General features: G+C 39.9%; 1 protein-coding gene across 6 annotated transcripts in view; it reads right to left on the bottom strand.

The window, feature by feature from the left end:
• MITF (melanocyte inducing transcription factor) overlaps positions 1-20,165 on the bottom strand; it is a 213,959-nt gene that overhangs the window by 20,477 nt on the left and 173,317 nt on the right. For 3 of the 6 annotated variants that reach the window (XM_032411743.1, XM_032411744.1, XM_032411748.1), the window contains exons 3-6: positions 12,549-12,776; positions 11,399-11,482; positions 9,122-9,217; positions 1,406-1,523 (exon numbers count right to left, since the gene is read on the bottom strand). In XM_032411743.1, coding sequence (XP_032267634.1) covers positions 1,406-1,523; positions 9,122-9,217; positions 11,399-11,482; positions 12,549-12,776 — 526 coding nt within the window. Of the gene's footprint in view, positions 1-1,405; positions 1,524-9,121; positions 9,218-11,398; positions 11,483-12,548; positions 12,777-13,802; positions 14,041-20,165 lie in introns of those variants that run through there. The other 3 variants (XM_032411745.1, XM_032411746.1, XM_032411747.1) reach the window with 3 other exon arrangements.

Genomic DNA, 20,165 nt, shown 5'->3' with positions numbered 1-20,165 from the left:
TTAAAAAAAATAAATTTATACCCTCTTACCCATTCCTCTCATTCCCACCCCCTGCCTCTGTTGTTTTGTTTTTGAAGAAACAATCCTACACATAATTCAAAAGTCTACTTTGGGGGCACTGGGGGGCTCAGTCAGTTAAGCTTCCGACTCTGACTCTTGGTTCCAACTCAGGTCATGATCTCAGGGTTGTGAGATTGAGCCCTGTGTCAGGCTCCTTGCTCAGCTCGGACTCTGCTTGAGATTCTCTCCCTTTCCCTCTTCCCTTCACCCCTGCCCCTCTCTCCACTCATGCTCTCTCTCTCTAAAATAAATAAATTATTTTTTAAATCTAAAAAAAAGCCTACTTTGCATCTAATTCGTAAGAATTCTGTTCATGCCACGCTAACCATATTTTATCATTATTTAGTATAGATCTCCTATAGCATTATTTTCTAAGACTTCATGATACTTTTCCTTCCTGGGAGCATACCTACTTTTTTGTTGACTTTCAATGGGTTTTACATAGTAATTAATTTATTACCTTTTAACACCAATTTTTTTTTTTAACTGCTTTTCTCCTGCCACAATCTTCTGAAGTATTTTTTTAAAAAGACACCCTTGAACAAACAGGAATTTTTTGCACCAAATATATAGTTCATATTCTCAGACCGTTCACCTAATCCTGCAAGATGCAAGGACCAGACATTAAAAAGGGGGATGAGGTGAGGGCCATAAAACTCAGCATGGTAGAATGCCAGTTCTAATGTAGTTTCGTTATGTTTTAATGGCCAAATGCCTTCCCTAAAGCCTCAAACAAAATGGCAAAATAGATAATTTCACACTTGCCTCAGGAACAAATAATACCCATTGCTCCATTTTATAATCTATTTTTTTACTCTGTATAATAAATCTTTTGCACATGATGTAGTAAAAATAAGAGGAGGCATCTAAAGATGTAAGAAATTCATTCTTACCCTCTCCTGACAAATGCAGGCTCGAAGATTGTTCAAAGAAAATGTGTCAAAGAAAAATTCAGACCAGGGTTCTCAAAGTGGAATGCCCCTAGGGGCTTGGCAAGTAACACAAACACCAGACTGGGTGGAGACATTTTATTATTAAAGTGTTGCCCGCTGCGCCCACCCCAAAGGGTACAGCAGCCAAAGACCCAGCGATGGGTGCATGGCGCAATGATGGGGCCTTGGGGAGACAGCAGCCTCCCTCCCAGGACCTCAAGAAATATTGGAAACCAGGATTTCCAAGTATAAATCCTCATCCTAAAATATTCCTCAATGGTTTCACCTTTGCACAGACCTAAAAAAATTACGTATACAAATGGAAGAGTCCAGAGGTCACAATTTTGATAACTTTGCTTGCCAGAAAATTAACAGAAAATCCCCAGGAGGAGGCACACTTGCCAGTAATTTACCTGTGAGCTCCCTTTTTATGTTGGGAAGGTTGGCCGGACAGGAGTTGCTGATGGTGAGGCCTGGGGGCGGCAGGCCTTGGTTGCCATAAAGGTCAATCAGATTTCCAGAGACAGGTAACTAGAGAGAGAAACAGTAACAGAAATGAACTGCTAAACAATTCCTAGGTTATTCAGCTAGAACCCAGATCTATTCCAGAATTTACTTAAAAGAAATGGTTTGATGTAAAAAAAAAAAAAAAAAAAAAAATCATTTTTTTAAAACAGGAAGGCATGACACGTTTACCTTTCCACTCACTGAAACGGTGACGTTAGCTCGTTCCTTTGAAAGAAGAACATTATCTCACCGCCATAAGATGGTTCTACGACCAGCTTATAGTTATATTTTGAGCATGCAGACAGTGGCCAAGGTGGCAAACTCATTGTCTAGCACATCCAGTAGCACATAGATGTTTAGGAAATGCTGCCTTTTACTGTAAAATGGGGTTCTATGTGGCCTGACTTTTTCACCAAATCAGGTTTTCCATCAAAGTCACTTTTTTCCTTCCCTCTCTTTCCCTCTCCCTTTTCTTCTCTCTTTATTTGATAAGGAAAAGCAATAAAAAGTGTTTTCTACTGGAAAAGAAATGGTTTCCTTATTGCTAAAGAAAAGCTCTTTTCCTTGAAACTGAAATCTTTCACGGAGCCACAAGGGGGAGCCCACTGACTTTAAGAAAAGAACAAAAATTTACACTCAAAAAAAAAAAAAAAAGTAAAGAAATATTTAGCCCTCTCGAGCTAGCTTAAGAGTGTTTTTTCTCCAGTTCTGCACTGAATATTTTGAAGTAGTGAACTTCTTTCTGCCCCCGGTGCCGATTTCCTTTTGTCGTATACACATTTCCCCGCACCTCATTCACTGAAGGAGTGTGATGCACCCATGTCTGTGGACATCAGAGGTCCCAGACATTTCTTCTTCCCACCCTCTGAGATAAAGTTCTGAATATTAACTACGGGGGCGCAGTTACGGGACCTCACTACTGTCAGTGCAGAAGCTCCCTCTTCCCAGCTTAATTCAAACAATTCCTGTAACTATTATTGCCAAGGAAGACTTAGAGCATTTAGCCCACCCCATCCTTGATCATACACTCTAAGTTTTACTCTACATCTGAGAAAAGTAACTTGGGACGGCATTCAAGCTGTTTAGTGACCAAGAAGTATCGAGGAGAGATTACATTGCACATCTCACCTTTCATTTTCTCCAATGGCCACTAACACACAGATAAAAATATCCCACAAAATAAAGATACGAATGTGTTTCTCTTCACTGGTAGCCTTCGACCATCTCTTCCCATTGTGGCTTCTAGAGAAGTAGTCTATGAACCAAACCCCAAGCTAAAGAGGTGGGAGAGGCCTATACTTTCTGACAGGTAAACAGGACACTTGCTCTAATATGACTGGGGCTGAGAGCAGGGAGGACAGACAGATCAGCAGAACAGGTCTCTCTCTTGTCCACTCCGTCCTTTGCTTCCTTTTGAAGGCAGGATTTATATTATGTATATAAAATGTAATACACCTATCCCACCTCACAGATGCATATAAACAATGCACTGTGGTCATTTAAAATGCCCTTGAAGCACAATTCAAGCCCCTCTAGCTAAAAACCTGATAACCAGTGACTTTGATTCTTAGCTGTCATTTTGCTAAGAAGTGGTTTTATTTGAAGTAGGTCACCTTGCTGGAGTCAATCTTGCTCTGTGAGCGCTCAGTTCCACTCTTGTACAACTTAAGACAGCAAAGTGAAAGGTGTGTAAATGTCTCAATACAGCACTGTAAAGAGTCAGAGCATCAAAACTCAGAAAGCTGCTAGGACATCTCGTAACCCCTCTGGATTCCAAAGATTTATCCTCCTATCTTTCTGGAGTTTCAGATTTTGGAGGAACTCCTGAATATTAATAAACCATGAATGTGGCTTCAAAATTCAATGCAACAAGCTAAAAAAATATTTCCATACCTCTAGAAATACGAATCATATCTATCATCTTTTCAAATGCAAACTGTAAGCAAAACAATGCAATTGTGTTATTATGATGATTTGTTAGGGAAAATCTAATAGGCAAGAGATACATACAGTAAGCTTTAAAAAAAAAACAAAAAACCCTATAAGTCCTCAATGGATTTACATTGAACGGATAGGTATCTAATTATAAGCTTCTCTGGGACAAGACCATGTTTTCTAAACACATTCTAAAGGAAACTACGTGCACATATACTTAATAAGTGCAGAATCATACAGAGGGAGGGAGGGAGAGAGACAGAGACAGACAGAGGCAAAAGAAACAAAAATGGGAATGAGACAGAGTGACAAAGACACAAGGGGAGGGGTGGAAACAAAAGAGAGAGACACATGTACACAGAAGGGGAGAGAGGTGGAAAGACAGATGGAGAGACATTCAGGATAGGGGTAGGGAGGAAGAGCACAAGACTGGGGACACCCAGACACGAATTGGTTGGGCAGACAAGATTGCTGTGACTGGCGTGGATTGACAGCCGTGCCTGCCAAGAAGGGAGATGAATTAAAATCTCTATAACAAGATGCCTTATCAGACACTCCAATGAGGTCAGACATCATTACTTCCAGTCCAAAGAGTGGCTTATAGCCCTCCCCCGACCTCTCTAAAAGATTTCCCGCTTCGGCTGCTTTTCCAATACTTGCCGATTAGGAGTTGGCAGCATACAACCTGCCGGAATATTTTGCTGGGGAACATTTTTCTGTGGGCTCCTACTCTGGGCCAGGCACAGAACTAGAAAGGCACTCGGTATATGTTGTCTTAATTGATTTTACGAAAGATCTAGCTATGCCTGAATAGAGCTTTGTGGTAAGAGGTTCATGAACTATGTTAATAGCAGTATTTGGGGGGCAGTATCAACTGCTGATAAACCAATTTGAAACTGCAATTTTCAACTAATCTCCAACTGATTCTAAGCAAATAAAAACCTAGCTGCTCACGAGCCAAGTATGGATACTCAAATTTACAAATCAATAGTGCAGGCTGGCTTAGGAGGCAGAGAACTGGGTTAACACCTGCTGTGCGATACTAACCTCTCTGAGGCAGGATGCCCCCTTTGAAAAGTGGCAATCCTATCACCCCTCTCGCAGGGTTCTGTACGAATCAGAGGTCGACTGGGTGAAACACTGTATTTAAGTGATCACTACTGCCATGTTTAGTAATATAATTTTCTACAAAGTACGGTATTCCTAGTCTGTTTTCAACAGTCAAGCTAATTTCCACTTTGATGGACTACACCATGTGCCCTGTTAATTACTAAGTATCCTGTCAACCATTGCACCAATTTTACCAGGCTGCAAAGCAAATCCAAACACAGGGATCAGTGAACTACAGGACTGGAGTAACTGCTCAGTGTTCAAATCAGGGCTTCTCCATTGTCAGTGGAGGGCATTTGTCAATGTCTAGAGCCATTTTGGGGTGTCACAACTAGGGAAGAGGGTACCACTGACATCTAGTGGGTAGAGGCCAGGGGTGCGGCTAAACATCTTACAATGGGCAGGACAGCATCACAACAAAGAATTATCCACCTCGGGCGCCTGGGTGGCTCAGTCGTTAAGCATCTGCCTTCAGCTCAGGTCATGATCCCAGGGTCCTGGGATCAAGTCCCACATCGGGCTCCCTCCTTGGCGGGAAGCCTGCTTCTCCCTCTCCCACTCCCCCTGCTTCTGTTCCCTCTCTGGCTCTCTCTGTTGAAAAATAAATAAAATCTAAAAAAAAAAAAAAGAAAGAAAAATAAATGAAATCTTTAAAAAAAAAAAAAAAGAATTAAGCCACCTCAAATATTAATCATGCTGAAGGTGAGAGACTCTGCCCCGAAATGGTGCCTTGTGTTTTTTGTATTAATGGCTGTCATTTGCTGAAGCTACTAAAAGGAAGGTCGATGAAACATGGCTTTCTAATGAAAAATCAGCCATGTATATTTAAGAAAGGATTTTGTGGTTCCCCTTCTGGGTTAGAAAAACTGCCCCATAAACATTATAACTGGGTCAAAATAATATCTTTGGAGCTAAGGAAGAGGAAGAGGCATCTTCTGCTAACATGGCTATGTTGTATCTTTGCTGGGTTTTTATGCAGCATAAACCTGATGGACAAGATCTCACTTCCAGCATACAAGCTGTACAATGGATGGAAGCCACAGTCTAACAGGGACAAAGAAAGAGAAAGTAGACACATGTGGGTCTGTGCCCCAAACTTGGTCTGAATTGAGTTCTTCAATGTTCTCCTCCACCAAAATGAATATTTTTCCAAGTAAATGATCATTGTAAAATGTTATTATTTTTTTCTTTCTGGATGTTCCCCTTCTCTGAATATCAATTGAGCACTGTTAGCACAAGTAAATTGGGACTTTTATTCTTTGTTTGTAATGGTACAAGAGGGCCCTTGTGCTCTCAGAATAGTTATTTCTAGACTCCAATTCCCTTAGGATAGTTTCCTCTCTAAGTGCTCCCTCCACTTCATTTTTTTTTAAGAAGTTAACTTGAAATAAAGCATATCAAAGAATCAAATAAAAGGGAAAAATGCCTAACATGAAGAACATTAAGTTTAAACTCTATCGAGGGGGGGAAAATTAAAATGTTAGTAAGTTGTTGGTAGCTTTGTTATTTATTTTGACAATCCAAACCCAAATTTACCAAGAATAAGAGCTAGTAACTAACATCTAGTAAGAGCATATCAGAACCAAGATTCTTCTAAGTGGTTTTTGGAGAATAACTTACAATTTTCATATGGATTCTATTGTTTTAGATGCTATTTTTATTCCCATTTACCAGACAAAGAAAGTGAGGCAGAGAGGTCAAATAGCTCACTCAAGAGTAGGCACTGAATTCAGCTATCTGGCTTACAGTCTGTGATCCTAACTTTTATTTTATACTGTGTCTCCTCTAATAGCAAAATGCTGAAACAGTTTTGTCATGGGCTGGTTCTGATGGGGCTACACTTAGATTTTTTCAGGGTAGAAATATAGAAAAGTAATGAATGCCTGGACAGTCAGTGACATCTGAGGGTGGCTACGGGTTACTCCTCCCCGGCTGGCAATTAATTCAACTCTGCCCAGGGGATCTTTCCTATCCAGGAACTCCCCTAAGATGGCCCCTCTGCCCTGGAATTATCCTCCTCCATTCGAGGTCTGACAGGGTCTCCCCTTCCCAGACTGGTAAGCCCCATGAGAACAGGAAGCATACCCTACTCATCTTCATCCACAGCACTTCACCCAGGGCTGGTGACATATTAGGTACTTAATAAACACTAATTCAATCTTAAAGTTAGCTTGGAAGCAATCAGATAATGAAGGAATAAGATTTCCATTCTAATGTAGAATGACTGAGGAGGAGACATGGGTGTTCAATCTAAAGAAGAGAAGCAACTGGGGGTCTTGAGAACTGTCTTCAGAAGGGTTGTCATGAGGACAAGTTCTCCATGATGGCAAACTAGACCCATGTCTGGAATTCACAGAGAGACACACTGTGAATAATATCTGGATTACTAAGTATCATGTTATTTTGAAGTAGAGTTGGACACATTACAGATGCTCAAGGAATATCACCTGAATGAAATACTATCAAACTTATTTGCTGTTAAAAGAAATTATACTTAATTTAGATATTGTTGAGTACAGCTTCTGTTTCCAATGCTAAATGCTATACATATTTCATGAGATGACCATGGGAGGTAGGTACAATTATCAGTCTAATTTTAGAGATGGAGAAATGCAGGACTTCAAGAAGCTAAGTATCATGCAGGATGACATGGAAAATGGCAGACTTTGGATATGAACCTAGATATGATCACACATCCCCAACTCCTAACCTCTGTGCTTTCCAGCCTGTCTTGTGAGTTAGTGCATATCCTTCATTGGAGGCTTTCCAGAAGATGGATGTCTAGTTTTTCTGTGTATGGGATGGGGGTAGGAATACAGAAGATATGCAAGAGGAGACTAATGCACTGAGTACTTGATTGGCTCAGATGACCTCCAAGGTCCTCACCATTGGAGAACATTTTTTAAATTATTTGTAAAAAATCATATTAACCACTGGCAAAATGACCACCCTCATCAAGCAAAGTTCCTTTGGGATGACTGGGCCATTGCTAATAATTGCTGTTGGGCATTGAAAACATAGTAAATATACCCATGTTTGGGGGTATATTTATAAATTTCACAGTGCAAGCTCTCCCAAGTGTCTTGCTCACACTGGTCCTAGGATTCTGACCACTGACAAGGGTAGCCCGACTCACAGGAGGCACAAAGTTGGAAGCAGAAGGGTTCTACAGAAGCCAACCAAGGGCTCAAAGAGGGTGGGGAGAGTCTGACATGGAGACATCTGTCAAGATGGCGGAACATCTAGTTCTTTCAAAATCAGCCAGTGAGTTTAAATGGGTAGGGAGTTGACAGAAACTAAAGAGCCCAGAAAAGACTTTGGGGCTGTCAGGGGAGTCCTCACCCCTCAGGACTTCAGGTTAATGAACTGAAAGAACTGGACCAAGATGGAAAAAAGAAAATGCTACCTATAAAACTTTAGTTCACTAAGAATTTTGGTGTAAATAAGTAAGGGCTATCATATTCCCTGGTCGAGGGAATTTATTATATGAATTTATTCTTTAAAACAATTTTCTATTGTGGTAAAAATACATAGGACATAAAATTTAGCATCTTAATCATTTTGAAGTGTACAGTTCAGTAGTGTTAAGTTTATGCACACTGTTGTGAAACAAATCTCCAGAATTTTTTCATCTTGCAAATATCAAACTCTATACCCATGAAAGAACAACTCCCCTTCACCCCTGCTCCCCTGTGGGAGTTAGTCTTTTAAATACAGGTTATTAAAGAATATGACACCCTCATGGCATTGCTCTCATAGAAAACAAAAAAAAAGATTGGACAAGGTATTCAAAGCCTACCGAGAAGTCCTGACTCCGACACATCAAAGCTATGTAATCCTGTGTAAGACCAGCTAACCTTTCTTAATCCTAAAAAATGAGGGCAATGATACCACCCCAACTCGACTCAAAGAATTATTGCAAGAATTATTGCAAGAATTATTGCAGAATCTCTAGATTCAGAGAATTATTACAAGGACTAAATAAGATCTATAATAAGACTTTGGTAAAATGGAAACGTAACACACCATTGTAAGGAGTGAAAAAAAAAAAAAAAACCCAATGGGGCAAGGCTCCAAATTATAGAGAGAAATAAGTTTAATAAACCACTGATTTATTAACCAAAATCAGAATAAATTTTGCTATTGAAGAAAGGCAAATTGAATGTCAGTCACTCTATTACCTATTAATAGTAAGGTACTGCCTTTAAAAACTGCATTCGTTTTTCAAGCCAACTAGAATGCTACTGTAAATAGTACAATCTATAGTATTCCCCTTGGCGGCAGTGTACTAAGTTGGGCATTAGATGTCAGGGGGAATTGGAAGGCCTAACATCCTATTGAAAGTGGACTTGGACTCCAGGGAATGGAGAGCTTTATCATGGGGTTACCGATAAACTCATGAGAAATTCTTAATTTCTGATGTCAAAGTCACTTATTTGTGATCCTGAGATAATTCTCTGTTTTACTATTAATATTTCTCAATCAATCACTTGCAGAAATAAACTAAAAGTTCAGGAAAAGGGAGAGAACGTTGGAAATATCTCAAGATTTTCTTTAAAAAAAAAAGTCATGAATACCGTATTTGCCATTTGCAAAGCAGGATCCATCAATCCCAGGATTTCTTCATTATAACTTGATTCTAGGCTAATGATGTCATCGATCACATCATCCATCTGTAGGAAAAAGGGCAATGTAAGAGAGACAAACATAAGCAAAAACTGTGTAAAACCACCCAAAGAGAGATCCGTGGTCTTTTCTTACCCTAAGCACTAAAGTTCTTCAGTTAGATGCTAAGAAATTACTGCCCTCTTCCTCCCAAATAGGAACATTACTGAAGGTCACCGACACTAACAGGTAATAAGGATGACATTTGCAACCAGCACTTAGTGAGGGATTACTAGGTGCCAGGTACCAGGTTCAGGGCTTTTGATGGGTTAAATTATTTCCCCCCTCAGAATAACTCTATCAGTGTAGGTACTATTAGTATATCAATCTGCCAGGTGAGGTAAATGAGAAGCAACTTGCCCAAACTCATACATGGAAGAGGGTTAGAGCCACAACTTGAACCCATGCTCTCAAGTGCTATGCTCAACTGCCTCTCCCAAACAGGAAAGATGAACCAGAAAACCTCATCTTGAATGATGGCTGCCATTTCTTTTTTTTTTTTTTCCTTCTCAAGACTATACCCCACAGCCTTCGTAGACCCTCCTTGCAGTAGGACAACCCAGATGGTAGTTCAGACCTTTGCTCTCCTAGGGATGTAGGGGGCACTGTGGCTCTCAGGCGGCTGGCTAACCCTGCACTGATCCTGCAGTGACTTGTAAAATAAGTTTCTCCTTGTACAGCTGCCAGTGTGCTCGGTACTCCCGGAGGACTACACCAGGACGAAGTTATCATTACAGTCATGGAGCTGACATTCCCACTAGATCAATTTTATTCCTGAAGTACCAAAACATCAGTTATGATAATAAACAACAGTGATTACATGTGCATTGCAGCAGTTGCAAAGACAAGGTTGTGAAAACATTTCTTTGTAAACACCTGATGCATCTGAGCTGGTTGGTGTGTGTGTGTGTGTATGTGTGTGTGTGTGCACGCACACCCATGCTTGGATCTAAATAGTGCTTCACAAGTACACAATGAAATCTCAAAACTCAGAGGAATGCTCCTTTACGTCTTTTTACCATTTCCAATTAAAGGGGACAGGATCCAATGCCACAGGGCCTGGAATCCTCATTCTCCCACGTTCTGTATTAGGGGCAAAGCCTTCCATCTTTAAGAGCCTCAATAGGCCAATCTGGAAAATGGGGTTAATAATACTCATTGCCTTATTGGATTCTTGTGAGATTTCAGGATAAACCATATAAAGTGCTCATAGCGCCATGGCTATAGTAAACATCCCAAAAAAATGAGGGTTATTAAGTGACCCCCTAAGAAGAATAATTGCAGGTCAGTTTTGAATAACTGCCAGTAGTTTATTAAGTTTCATTTCTAGGTACACCAGTTTTGTTTGTTTGCTTTCAAGAGATGATTTTCTAATTGAGTTGAACAGGCAAATGGGCCAGAGAACTTAGGATCGACCTTTCATTGTAAAATTTTTTAGGGACATAAAATTAGTGGGCTTGGTGTGATAGTTTTTTAAAATAATTTCTTTTTCTTATAAAAAAGAACCACTAATGCAAGTTAATAAGGGGAAATATAGAAAAGCAAAAAAAAAAAAAGAATTTTTCAATGCTTATTTTTCTTTCTCTTATATATCTATACACACACTTTAAAATATGTAAATATGTTGATAAATGTAGCATTATTTATATATTAAATAGGATGTCACAGAAGAATCTCTAATCACTTGGGAAAAATCCGTGAAGTATTATTAAATTAATAAAGTTTCAAATGCGTGTTTCATGAGTCCATTTTATAAAATATATAGATCTCTCTCTTTCTCTCTCTCTCTCTCTCTCTCACACACACACAATCACATGCATATTGTGGTTTTACTAATAGTCTACTGAAGTTGCTACCCTACAAATTTGTGTAACACACTGATGATGGTATCTAAATGAAGTACAGCATATTATGTTTTATGTATCAAAATTTATGTATTTCAAGCACTTTTTAATGACTTGAAGCAACTTAGGGAAAGTGCATTTTAAGTTTAATTTCCCTGAGTTATTTAATCATGAGACACTATGAAGAAAATGGCCCTGTTCATAAGCTTTCTCTATTTAAAAAAAAAAACAAAAAAACAATGAGGGGGAAAAAAACCCTTAAGTCATCAGGAAGGTGTGATGAGCCACAAATATAGATTCTCATTACAAAGTGTTACATCCTTGGGCTGCCGAGTCATTCAGTACCTGCATGCACGATGCTCGTGAATGCGTGTTCATAGTTGGGCATTCGCTTTCCGCCCTGTTTTGCTCTTCAAACTTATAAAATCCCTGCAAAAACACAAGCAAAATCAGCCCATGACTTGGATTTGCAAATGACTTTTCAATGACATGTTCACACGAGGCTGATGGTGCAGCAACAAGATGGACTAATAAGCTTTCAAACAAAGTGGAATCTGACCAAGAAATAAAATAGTGCAGAAAGAACTTCCATCAAATCAGCTTGATAGATTACAAATACGGACAGAGAAAAATAAGACAGTTGGTTTGGGCACAGGGGAAAAGACTTAGTCCCTCTAGAAATTAAAATTCAGCAACTTCAGAAGAGTCACCTCTGAAATCACATGAACATTTCAGAGTACAGTAAAAACTCCATTAAAATGAGGCTTATCATCTCATAATTTGGAAATAACAGGCATTAAATTACAACCCTCCCCTCAGGTATTTTTATGCTTCAAATTTCGATGCAACAATTAGCTTGAGGTGTGTTTGAATCTCGTCTCCAATCCAGCCTTTACAAAAGCAGATTTCACGGCAGCCGCAATCTTATTACGAAACGGAATTTATCTAGCAATTAAAACCTTTGCTTTTCTGTTAAATTCTCAAGTGCTACATTATTCAAATCCATCCACGCACATTCTGTGCTTTTTTTTTTTTTCTTCAACTCAGGGAGAAATAAAAATAATATTCCAGACATTCACAACAAGCGGAACTTCTAAACCGCCTGTCCCACACCTTTTCTATTTTTGCTTTTTTCCTTCTCCACCTTTGCCTTCTCCTCTCTCTGCATTTTTACTGCTTTGTAAATGGAAAGGCACTGAAGAGAAGAGAGCGCCTGGCTAACGGAGCGGAAACAGAGTGGGAGAGGAAGTGTCCTCACCTCCCCGTCCCACTCTGGAGCGGCCAGGTGTCCTGTCCTGAGCCATGACCCGACAGACCCCGGTGACGGCGTGAGGAGGCCGGAGCGCGGCGGCCACACCACAGAATCTGGGACCAAGGCTGGCGGCGCGTGGGGGCCCCGCAGACAGACTAGAGTCCACAGTCAAGTGTGGGAATAATATCCAACAGACATTCATTTAGTGTAAGAAGACAGGAGAGGGGAGGAGACATGAATTACCTCTTTTTCACAGTTGGAGTTAAGTGTGAGCATAGCCATGGGGCTGTTGGGTGCGCTGCTCCCCGGCACTGGTGGCATGACATGATCGCCAGGCTGGTTTGGACATGGCAAGCTCAGGACTTGGTTGGCATGTTTATTTGCTAAAGTGGTAGAAAGGTACTGCTTTACCTGCTGCCTTTGGGCTTGCTGTATGTGGTACTTGGTGGGGTTTTCGAGGTGGGTCTGCACCTGAACATAGCCACGGAGGGAAGAGAAGACAGCGCCGTTATTCGTGAGTTTCACTTGGCTCTTTTCTCACGCACAAACATGAGACTGGCCAGTGCACCAACAGAATAAATTATTAAGCCCCTGTTATGTACCAGGCACTGTGCTAATGGATTTTGATATTACTGAAGTTTAAAGTCTAACGCTCAGGATTTGGGGTAATACTTTGCCCTGTTTTATTTCCCCGCTAATTAGCTGCACATCTCTTTGAAACCTTGTGCCCTTTTTGCTCATGTCCAATAATTTAAAATTTGCAACCATCTAGAGGGCAAAACTTTCCCCAACACAACTGTAAGGGTTTACTAAGATCAGAGGACAATCTAGAAAAAGGAGCATAACAATTTATTTTACTTTCCTTGGCAAACAGAATAGCTTTCTGTTTAAAAACAACAACAAACCTCCTTAAGAGCCAGCTGTAAAATGGTTGTGGAAAATAAACAGAAACATTCTCATGATTAAATCAACTAGTTGTAGATTAATTCCTCCCACTTTCATTTGGACATGATTATTCAACATTTTAATTAAGATCTTGAACTCAACATAAAAAGCAATTTACAGGAAGCAGTTTCTTTCAAAATGCCTCACACTTACATGTATGTTTTTCAAGACCATGACTATGAAGCCACCAGGATCTTTTTCCTCCTTTCTTATAAACACTAATACAGAATTAAAAATGCTTTTTTTTTTTTTAAATCAATGACACTCAATTTAAAGTTACTTTTTTCCTTGATAAACACAATTTAATCTTATGAGCTCTGAACAGGAGCTGATGGAGACAGCACAGCCAGGCACTAGGGGAAAAAAAAATACCCTACTAATATTTACTTTGTTCGCACCATATTGAGTTACTTCTTATGGTATCAAACAGTAAACAGCATTAAACGAGTAGACCTGCACTTACTGGAAAGAGTACAATAACATGAAAAGGTGAATTACTCAATTTATTGCATTACATTTCAGACACTAAATATGAATAAGAATAAAGCTCACCTGATAGTGATTATATTCTAGCATTTCCAGCATAACAACGTTTTAGGTGGCCCCAATCCAACGAGAAACGGTAGACTATTCACTCCCTCTCCTTTCTGTAATTCTGACTCGAAGGCTGACTGGCACAGAGAAGGCACTATGAACAAGGTATCCCGAGACACCACCGGAAACTTTATCACAGTGGCCCAGCTTATAATAACCTAAGCTAATTAGATATGCATGTAAAAAAAAAAAAAACACCATTCGCACAAGGGGCTTTTTTTTTTTTTTTGGAAGCCCTACGAGTTTGGTCTTCAATATTGCTATCAATTCCCCCCACCCCCGGCTTGACGTCATGCTTTTTTTCATAAATATAAAAGAACCTTTTTAAGTGATGAGCTATCAAAGTCAAACTCACTGTCAGATCAAGGCCAATTCACTATTCATCTTTAGTTCCAGTAGTATTAATAGACAATGGTATTTCTCTTTCAGCAATAGGTTAAGAGCTAGATGCCCCCTTTGGAGAAGACAGTGCCTAAAAGCTACTATGACACTTAAGACTTTTCTAATGGCCACATAACTCTGTAATTCCAACTGCAGGAAGAGCATCTATGGAGGGGTCTCTGTGCTGCACTTTCAAGTTCAATGGCCTCACCCTGTATCTTGGTCTCAGTGAGCATCTTTTCTTAGCTGCATGGATATGTAACTTTCCTACTGACCTTGCATCAGGAAGAAGGGAAACTATCCTAAACAGAACGAGAAACACACACACACACACACACACACACACACACACACACACATACACACACAGGACCGGATGTATATTTACATGGAGAATAAGAAACAAATGTCTCCCCAATTTAGCCAAGTTGGGAAACATGAAAATTTTTACTAAAAATCTTTTATTATAATTCTTAGGGATAGAGAAGAATAAAGGTTATATGCACGACTGATATACTTTATCTTATTTATTTATTCCATTATTTACGGTTATTATGTGCTGAACCACGTCACAATAGACATTGTGAACAAACAGACCTGACTGCCAGCTTTACAAAACTTATAGTCTGGGGTGAGACAAAAGAAGAAAAAGGCAAACAAATATATATCTAAAAATTAGTATAAATGGTCAATATTCACTACTGAAATGGGGAGATAGCTTATGCATAAAAATTTGAAATTCAGTAATTCGGTCCAAATGCCCAGGAGAAATGAAGTCCTTTAGGTTGGCAATCTCAAAATTGTTTCAAATGACTGATCTAACATGCACACAAAGGTTCACAGAGACATTTTAAGTTTATGAAACGGTCCAGACACGATAATGATGTGGACAACAGACATTACTAAAATAAACATGAAATGAGGGCAATAGGTGTAATGTGCTTATTTCACTATTAACACTAAAAAAAGAAAGGGCTACACATTTAAAAATAAATGTTAATTCACTGGCAGATCCTTATTCTTTAATGAATTAGAATTTGATGCTTTAGTAAGGAAGGAAGCAACCTGTTCTCTATTTGGCATTGCCAGTGGGCTATTTACTATATCCAGGTGGTGGTAATCAGAGTGGAATGTATTTTGTCCCTTTACTGCCAGTGTCTTTTTAGTTTTCAAATAAGTTGAGTACAGATTGGCTATAGACACTATGCAGGAGGCAGAACGTCTCCAGCTGTTTCCAATCCAAAGACTGAAAACAGGTAACGGAAAGGAGGCACATGAGCTCTAGGTAATAGGGAGTGGTGAGGTCTGTGGCAAACTAGAACACACATATCTCATCTCAAAGACCTGACATAAGCTGCAGCCAACTGTGGCCATATAGGTATACCAACCCAGTCTAGATCTTCCAATTTTGAGATAAAATTAAGTCTCCCAGATGAAAAAAACTGACACCCAACTGTTTGACTTTTCACCCTGCATGGGACACCTGTGTGCTGGACTCAGTCCATAAGCCAGTAGAATGTGGTCTCTGCTTCACACCATCCCTGTGGATAATCTCCCTATCTACATTCCCTGGGGGGGGGGGGGGGGCAGGTTCTGAGGGCAAGTTACTGTCAACATCCAGGCATTTCCTGGCCCACCGGACAGCATGCCTGACAGCACAGTCAGCAACAGAGTTAAGGATTCAAAACCTGTGTTCGAATTGTGACTTTGCAACTTCACTGTTTATGTGACCCTTTGCAAGTCATTAACTCTTCCGGGCTTTCATCTCCTCCCGTGCTCAAGAGGAATGGTAACCGGGCCTGCATCGTGGAGGTATTGCAGCATTAAATGAAATCACACTTCTGAGGCTTAGCAATGTATCTGAAAAACAGCAGTTCTCAAACTTTTTTTTGGTCTTAAAACCGTTTTAAACCCTTCAAGTTTAGAGTGTCTTTGTGAGTTATATCCATCAGTGTTTAGCATATTAGGAACTAAATCAGCAATTTTTAAAACCCAAGATTATACACGAGCATACATTCCATTGGCCGTCGGAAGAATGACTTTTTTTTTTTTTAAGGATTTTATTTATTTGACAGAGAGAGAGATAGCGAGAGCAGGAACACAAGCAGGAGGAGTGGGAGAGGGAGAAGCAGGCTTCCCGCTGAGCAGGGAGCCTGATGTGGGACTCGATCCCAGGACCCTGGAATCATGACCTGAGCCGAAGGCAGACACTTAATGACTGAGCCACCCAGGCGCCCCAGAAGAATGACATTTTAACGCTGATGAAGCCTTCGTAAAACTCTTCTGTGAAGTCACAAAACGAGCATTAAAAAAAGGAAAAGAACCTCTCAGTATTATTAAGAAAACAGTTTTGACCTGAAAGAAGCCCTGCAAAGGTCTTGGAGACCCTCCAGGCTCTGTGACTTTGAGGACTGTGGATCTAGAACACGGGGGGGTGCTCGAGCATTATCACCTCCCCACCCTAGCCATGCTATTCACCACTGTGTAGCCGTGGTGTGTGACACCTGTATGTCTTGCCTCCCTCAGCCAGAAGGTGCTGGAAGAAGACACTAAACCCTCTAACTTCCTCATAGGAATATTATGAGGCTCTGAAGTCCTATGACAATTTTAAAAGCCATATAAATAAGATTTTCTGTTTTCAACCATCCTAAACCATAGCTTTTTAGTGAGTGACTTCCTTTGTGTTAGTTTCTAAATAGCCAATCAAGTGAGCATACAAAAGAAAACATATATGTAACATTAAACATCTGTATGATTTCCTGAGAATTTCGGAACAGGGTTGCCCTTCAAACGAACTACCCGAGTTAATGAATTCGGAGAGCAAAGTTAGGTATTGCTGAGCACTTGAGCACAGACCACCAAATAAAGCTAGAGTACTTCAGACTCCATCAAAAGATACTATTTTGTTGATATAATGGATATTTCATATAAATAAAGTGTGTTAGCTATCTTGTTAAAGTGCAAAACTCCAAAGGCTGTGAAAATCTTCGTCCTTGTTACTGCTACTATCTTTTTGTGCCTTTTCCTTTCTTCATTCAGATCCTGGACTGATACCCAGAGAAGTGGAATGGATCACCTTCTTTCACACTAGCTGTGCCACTTGCTGGGTGACAATGACAGGTTATTTTCCATCAGTTTCATTCGAAAGAGATCCTGGAGCACATCAGTGTGAGATGGTGCCTAGAGATATTAACATCTTGAGTGACAGAAGAATTCACTGGAGGGAAAAAAAAAAATTCCCATCTAAGGTCCACGGTTCTTCTATTGCCTCTACTATTTGCAAACCAGAATGTAAATAAAACTGAGGGAAGATTCCCATAATCCTTTTAGCTCACAAATTTATTTATTTTTTAACACGTCAAAGGGAAGTTCAGATTTCTCATTTTATGTTTAGGGAGACGATAAAGCTAGCTTTCTTAAATGACTTGGGCCAAGTCTTGTCCAGAGTTACATTTGACAGTTGCAGGGATCTTTTCAGTCCCACAACTGTAATGTTACCACTAAAGAAACCTCAAGCCCAAACACACGTTTTGAGGCACTTAGTCATATGTTCTGTCCAGACTGTACAAAGGTATCCTTAATAGAAAATAAGGATGAGGATATGAATCCTGACCTAAGAGAGAAGAATCAAAATCGGATGCAAACGAAAAGCAAAACTAAAGAAGACTCACATAAAGGAGAGGTACGGGGGATTAAGGCTGATGAGCCCAGGCCCCTTTCCCTAGCATGGGGGTCTGTCCACCAGCCCAAGTGGGCCTGCTCCTTATTTCCGTATGGCCCGTAAACTAAGGATACATTTTACTTTTTTTTAATGGTTGGAAAAGAATCAGGAGGAGAAAATTTCATGATACATGAAAATTATGGGAAATCCAAATTTCAGTGTCCATACATAAAGTTTTCTTGGCACACAGCCATGCCCATTCATTTACATATTGCCCGGGCCTGCTTTGTCCATGCAGGGCGGAGGGAGATGGGTAGAGCCTGCCCGGCCTCTGGAGCCTCAAGTACGTCCTATCTGGATATTTACAGAAAATGAGAACCTCTGCTCTGTAAGAAAGTCTTACCTAACTGGAGTTCCGCTTTCTTATTAAACAGAAGTTTTAAGAAGGAAAGGATGAGGTGACTTTTCTAAAGAGAAACAGTATATATGTAGATATAATTTTGTAGTTGTTCCACCAAACGCTGTCTAAACCGGACAAGCAGCCATGTAGGAACACAGGGTATGCTTAATTATCCCCATTTTAAAGATAAACAGAAACTCTGAAAAGAAAGCTCGAAGACGTGCTGGGGTTGAAAATCAAACCAAAGTCTTCATCATTCTGTCCCCAGTGGTGACTACAGAGTCACCCCTCGCTGCTGACGGATTTTGATCTAGGGCTTTAACTTAGTTAAGGGGGGGGGGGGGAGATAAAACTAGGTAAATCCAGAGGTGTACTCACATACTCTATGTGTGCACACACAAATATATATAAATTTATATCCCATTTCTTTGGTCTGTATCCTTTCACACTACTTCCTATCATATCACTTTGTAGGATCATCAGGCTTCTGAATTCAGAGACAGAAGTTCTAAGTGTGTACAAAAGGAAAGGGTGGTAAATCCATTTTTCTAAAATTTTGATGTGTTAAGAGAACACACCAGACGAGCTTTACTAAAAATTCCTAACAGGTCTTTTATCCTTAGCTGATGACCTATAAAACAGTGTGCTTACTATAAATATAAACCACAAGGTGGGCATGCTTTGGGTTTATGACTAACAATATTTAGTAGCCTCAGGAAAAAAAGAATATTATTGTAAGTAAATTCCTACTATATACATTATCTTTTCTCTCTCAGACTAAAATAAGCCAAAGGCCTGAGTATAAAAAGAACATCAAGTTTTTATCACATCCAAACAGAAATATGAGATTTAAGAGTGGTAGCTGTCTGCCTGCAGAGTATTTATAATCCCAGAATAAAAACGCCACTTTCAGAATCAAACTCCTATGAGAGAAGCAGCAAAACCCAATAAATGTAATGCATTACTCACTTTAATAGAAAACTATGCATTTACAGGTCCCGTACTCTGAAGATTGTATCAGTCATTATGCATGGGTATGTCATATTAAACAGCAAAATTTTAAAACATATATTAAAAAGAATTAGCATTCATTCACTCAAAATTCTCTACCCTATACCAAACACTGCATTTTATATTCACTCCAAGCTTAGGTCATTTAAAAACAAAACTAAGAAATCACTTGGATAGCCACATAAAATTTTCTTGAAAGCCTCTTCATGCAGTTTAAAAAAAAAAAAATCATATGATGATAACTGATTGAATCCAGAAGGAACTACAGAAGAAATCTGATCTTGATAGTTTTAACCTCTTATTTTGAGTCGCTGCTGAGACTATACCCAATTGCCTCCATGCCATATACATCAAGAACTAAATATAGGTTTGAGTGCAAACCTTAATGTGTATATAAATCACCTGGGATCTTGTTAAATGCAGTGTGATTCTGTAGGTCTGGGTGGGACGAAAGATCCTGCATTTATAATAAGCTCCCAGGGGATGCCCACCTTACTGGTCCACGGACCACACTACACCTTCAGTGCAGGGCTGTAATAGGTCCTCACCTGGACTTCTCCCCAAAAAGTGGTATGTTCATGATTCATTCAATAAATACTGCTTAAGTGCCAACCAGATGCCAGACAACTGCCCTCATCTTATATAGGCTGTTCATCAGGGAAGGTCCTACAGAGAAGGTGACAGTTAAGCACAGGCCTGAAAGTGGGGGAGGAGATGAGCCAGGCAGATTGGTGGGAGGAGCATCCCAGCAAAGTGCAAAAGTCCTCAGGTATGAACAAGCCTTGCCTGCTCCAGGAACAGCAAGAAGGCTCTTACTACACATTCCTCACCTGGCTTCCAATTTAGCACATGCACCTCGTTCTCCTCT

The sequence above is a fragment of the Phoca vitulina genome, unplaced genomic scaffold, assembly GCF_004348235.1.
Source record: "Phoca vitulina isolate PV1807 unplaced genomic scaffold, GSC_HSeal_1.0 scaffold13, whole genome shotgun sequence".
NCBI lineage: Eukaryota > Metazoa > Chordata > Mammalia > Carnivora > Phocidae > Phoca > Phoca vitulina.
This window is presented reverse-complemented; position numbering and strand designations above follow the sequence as displayed.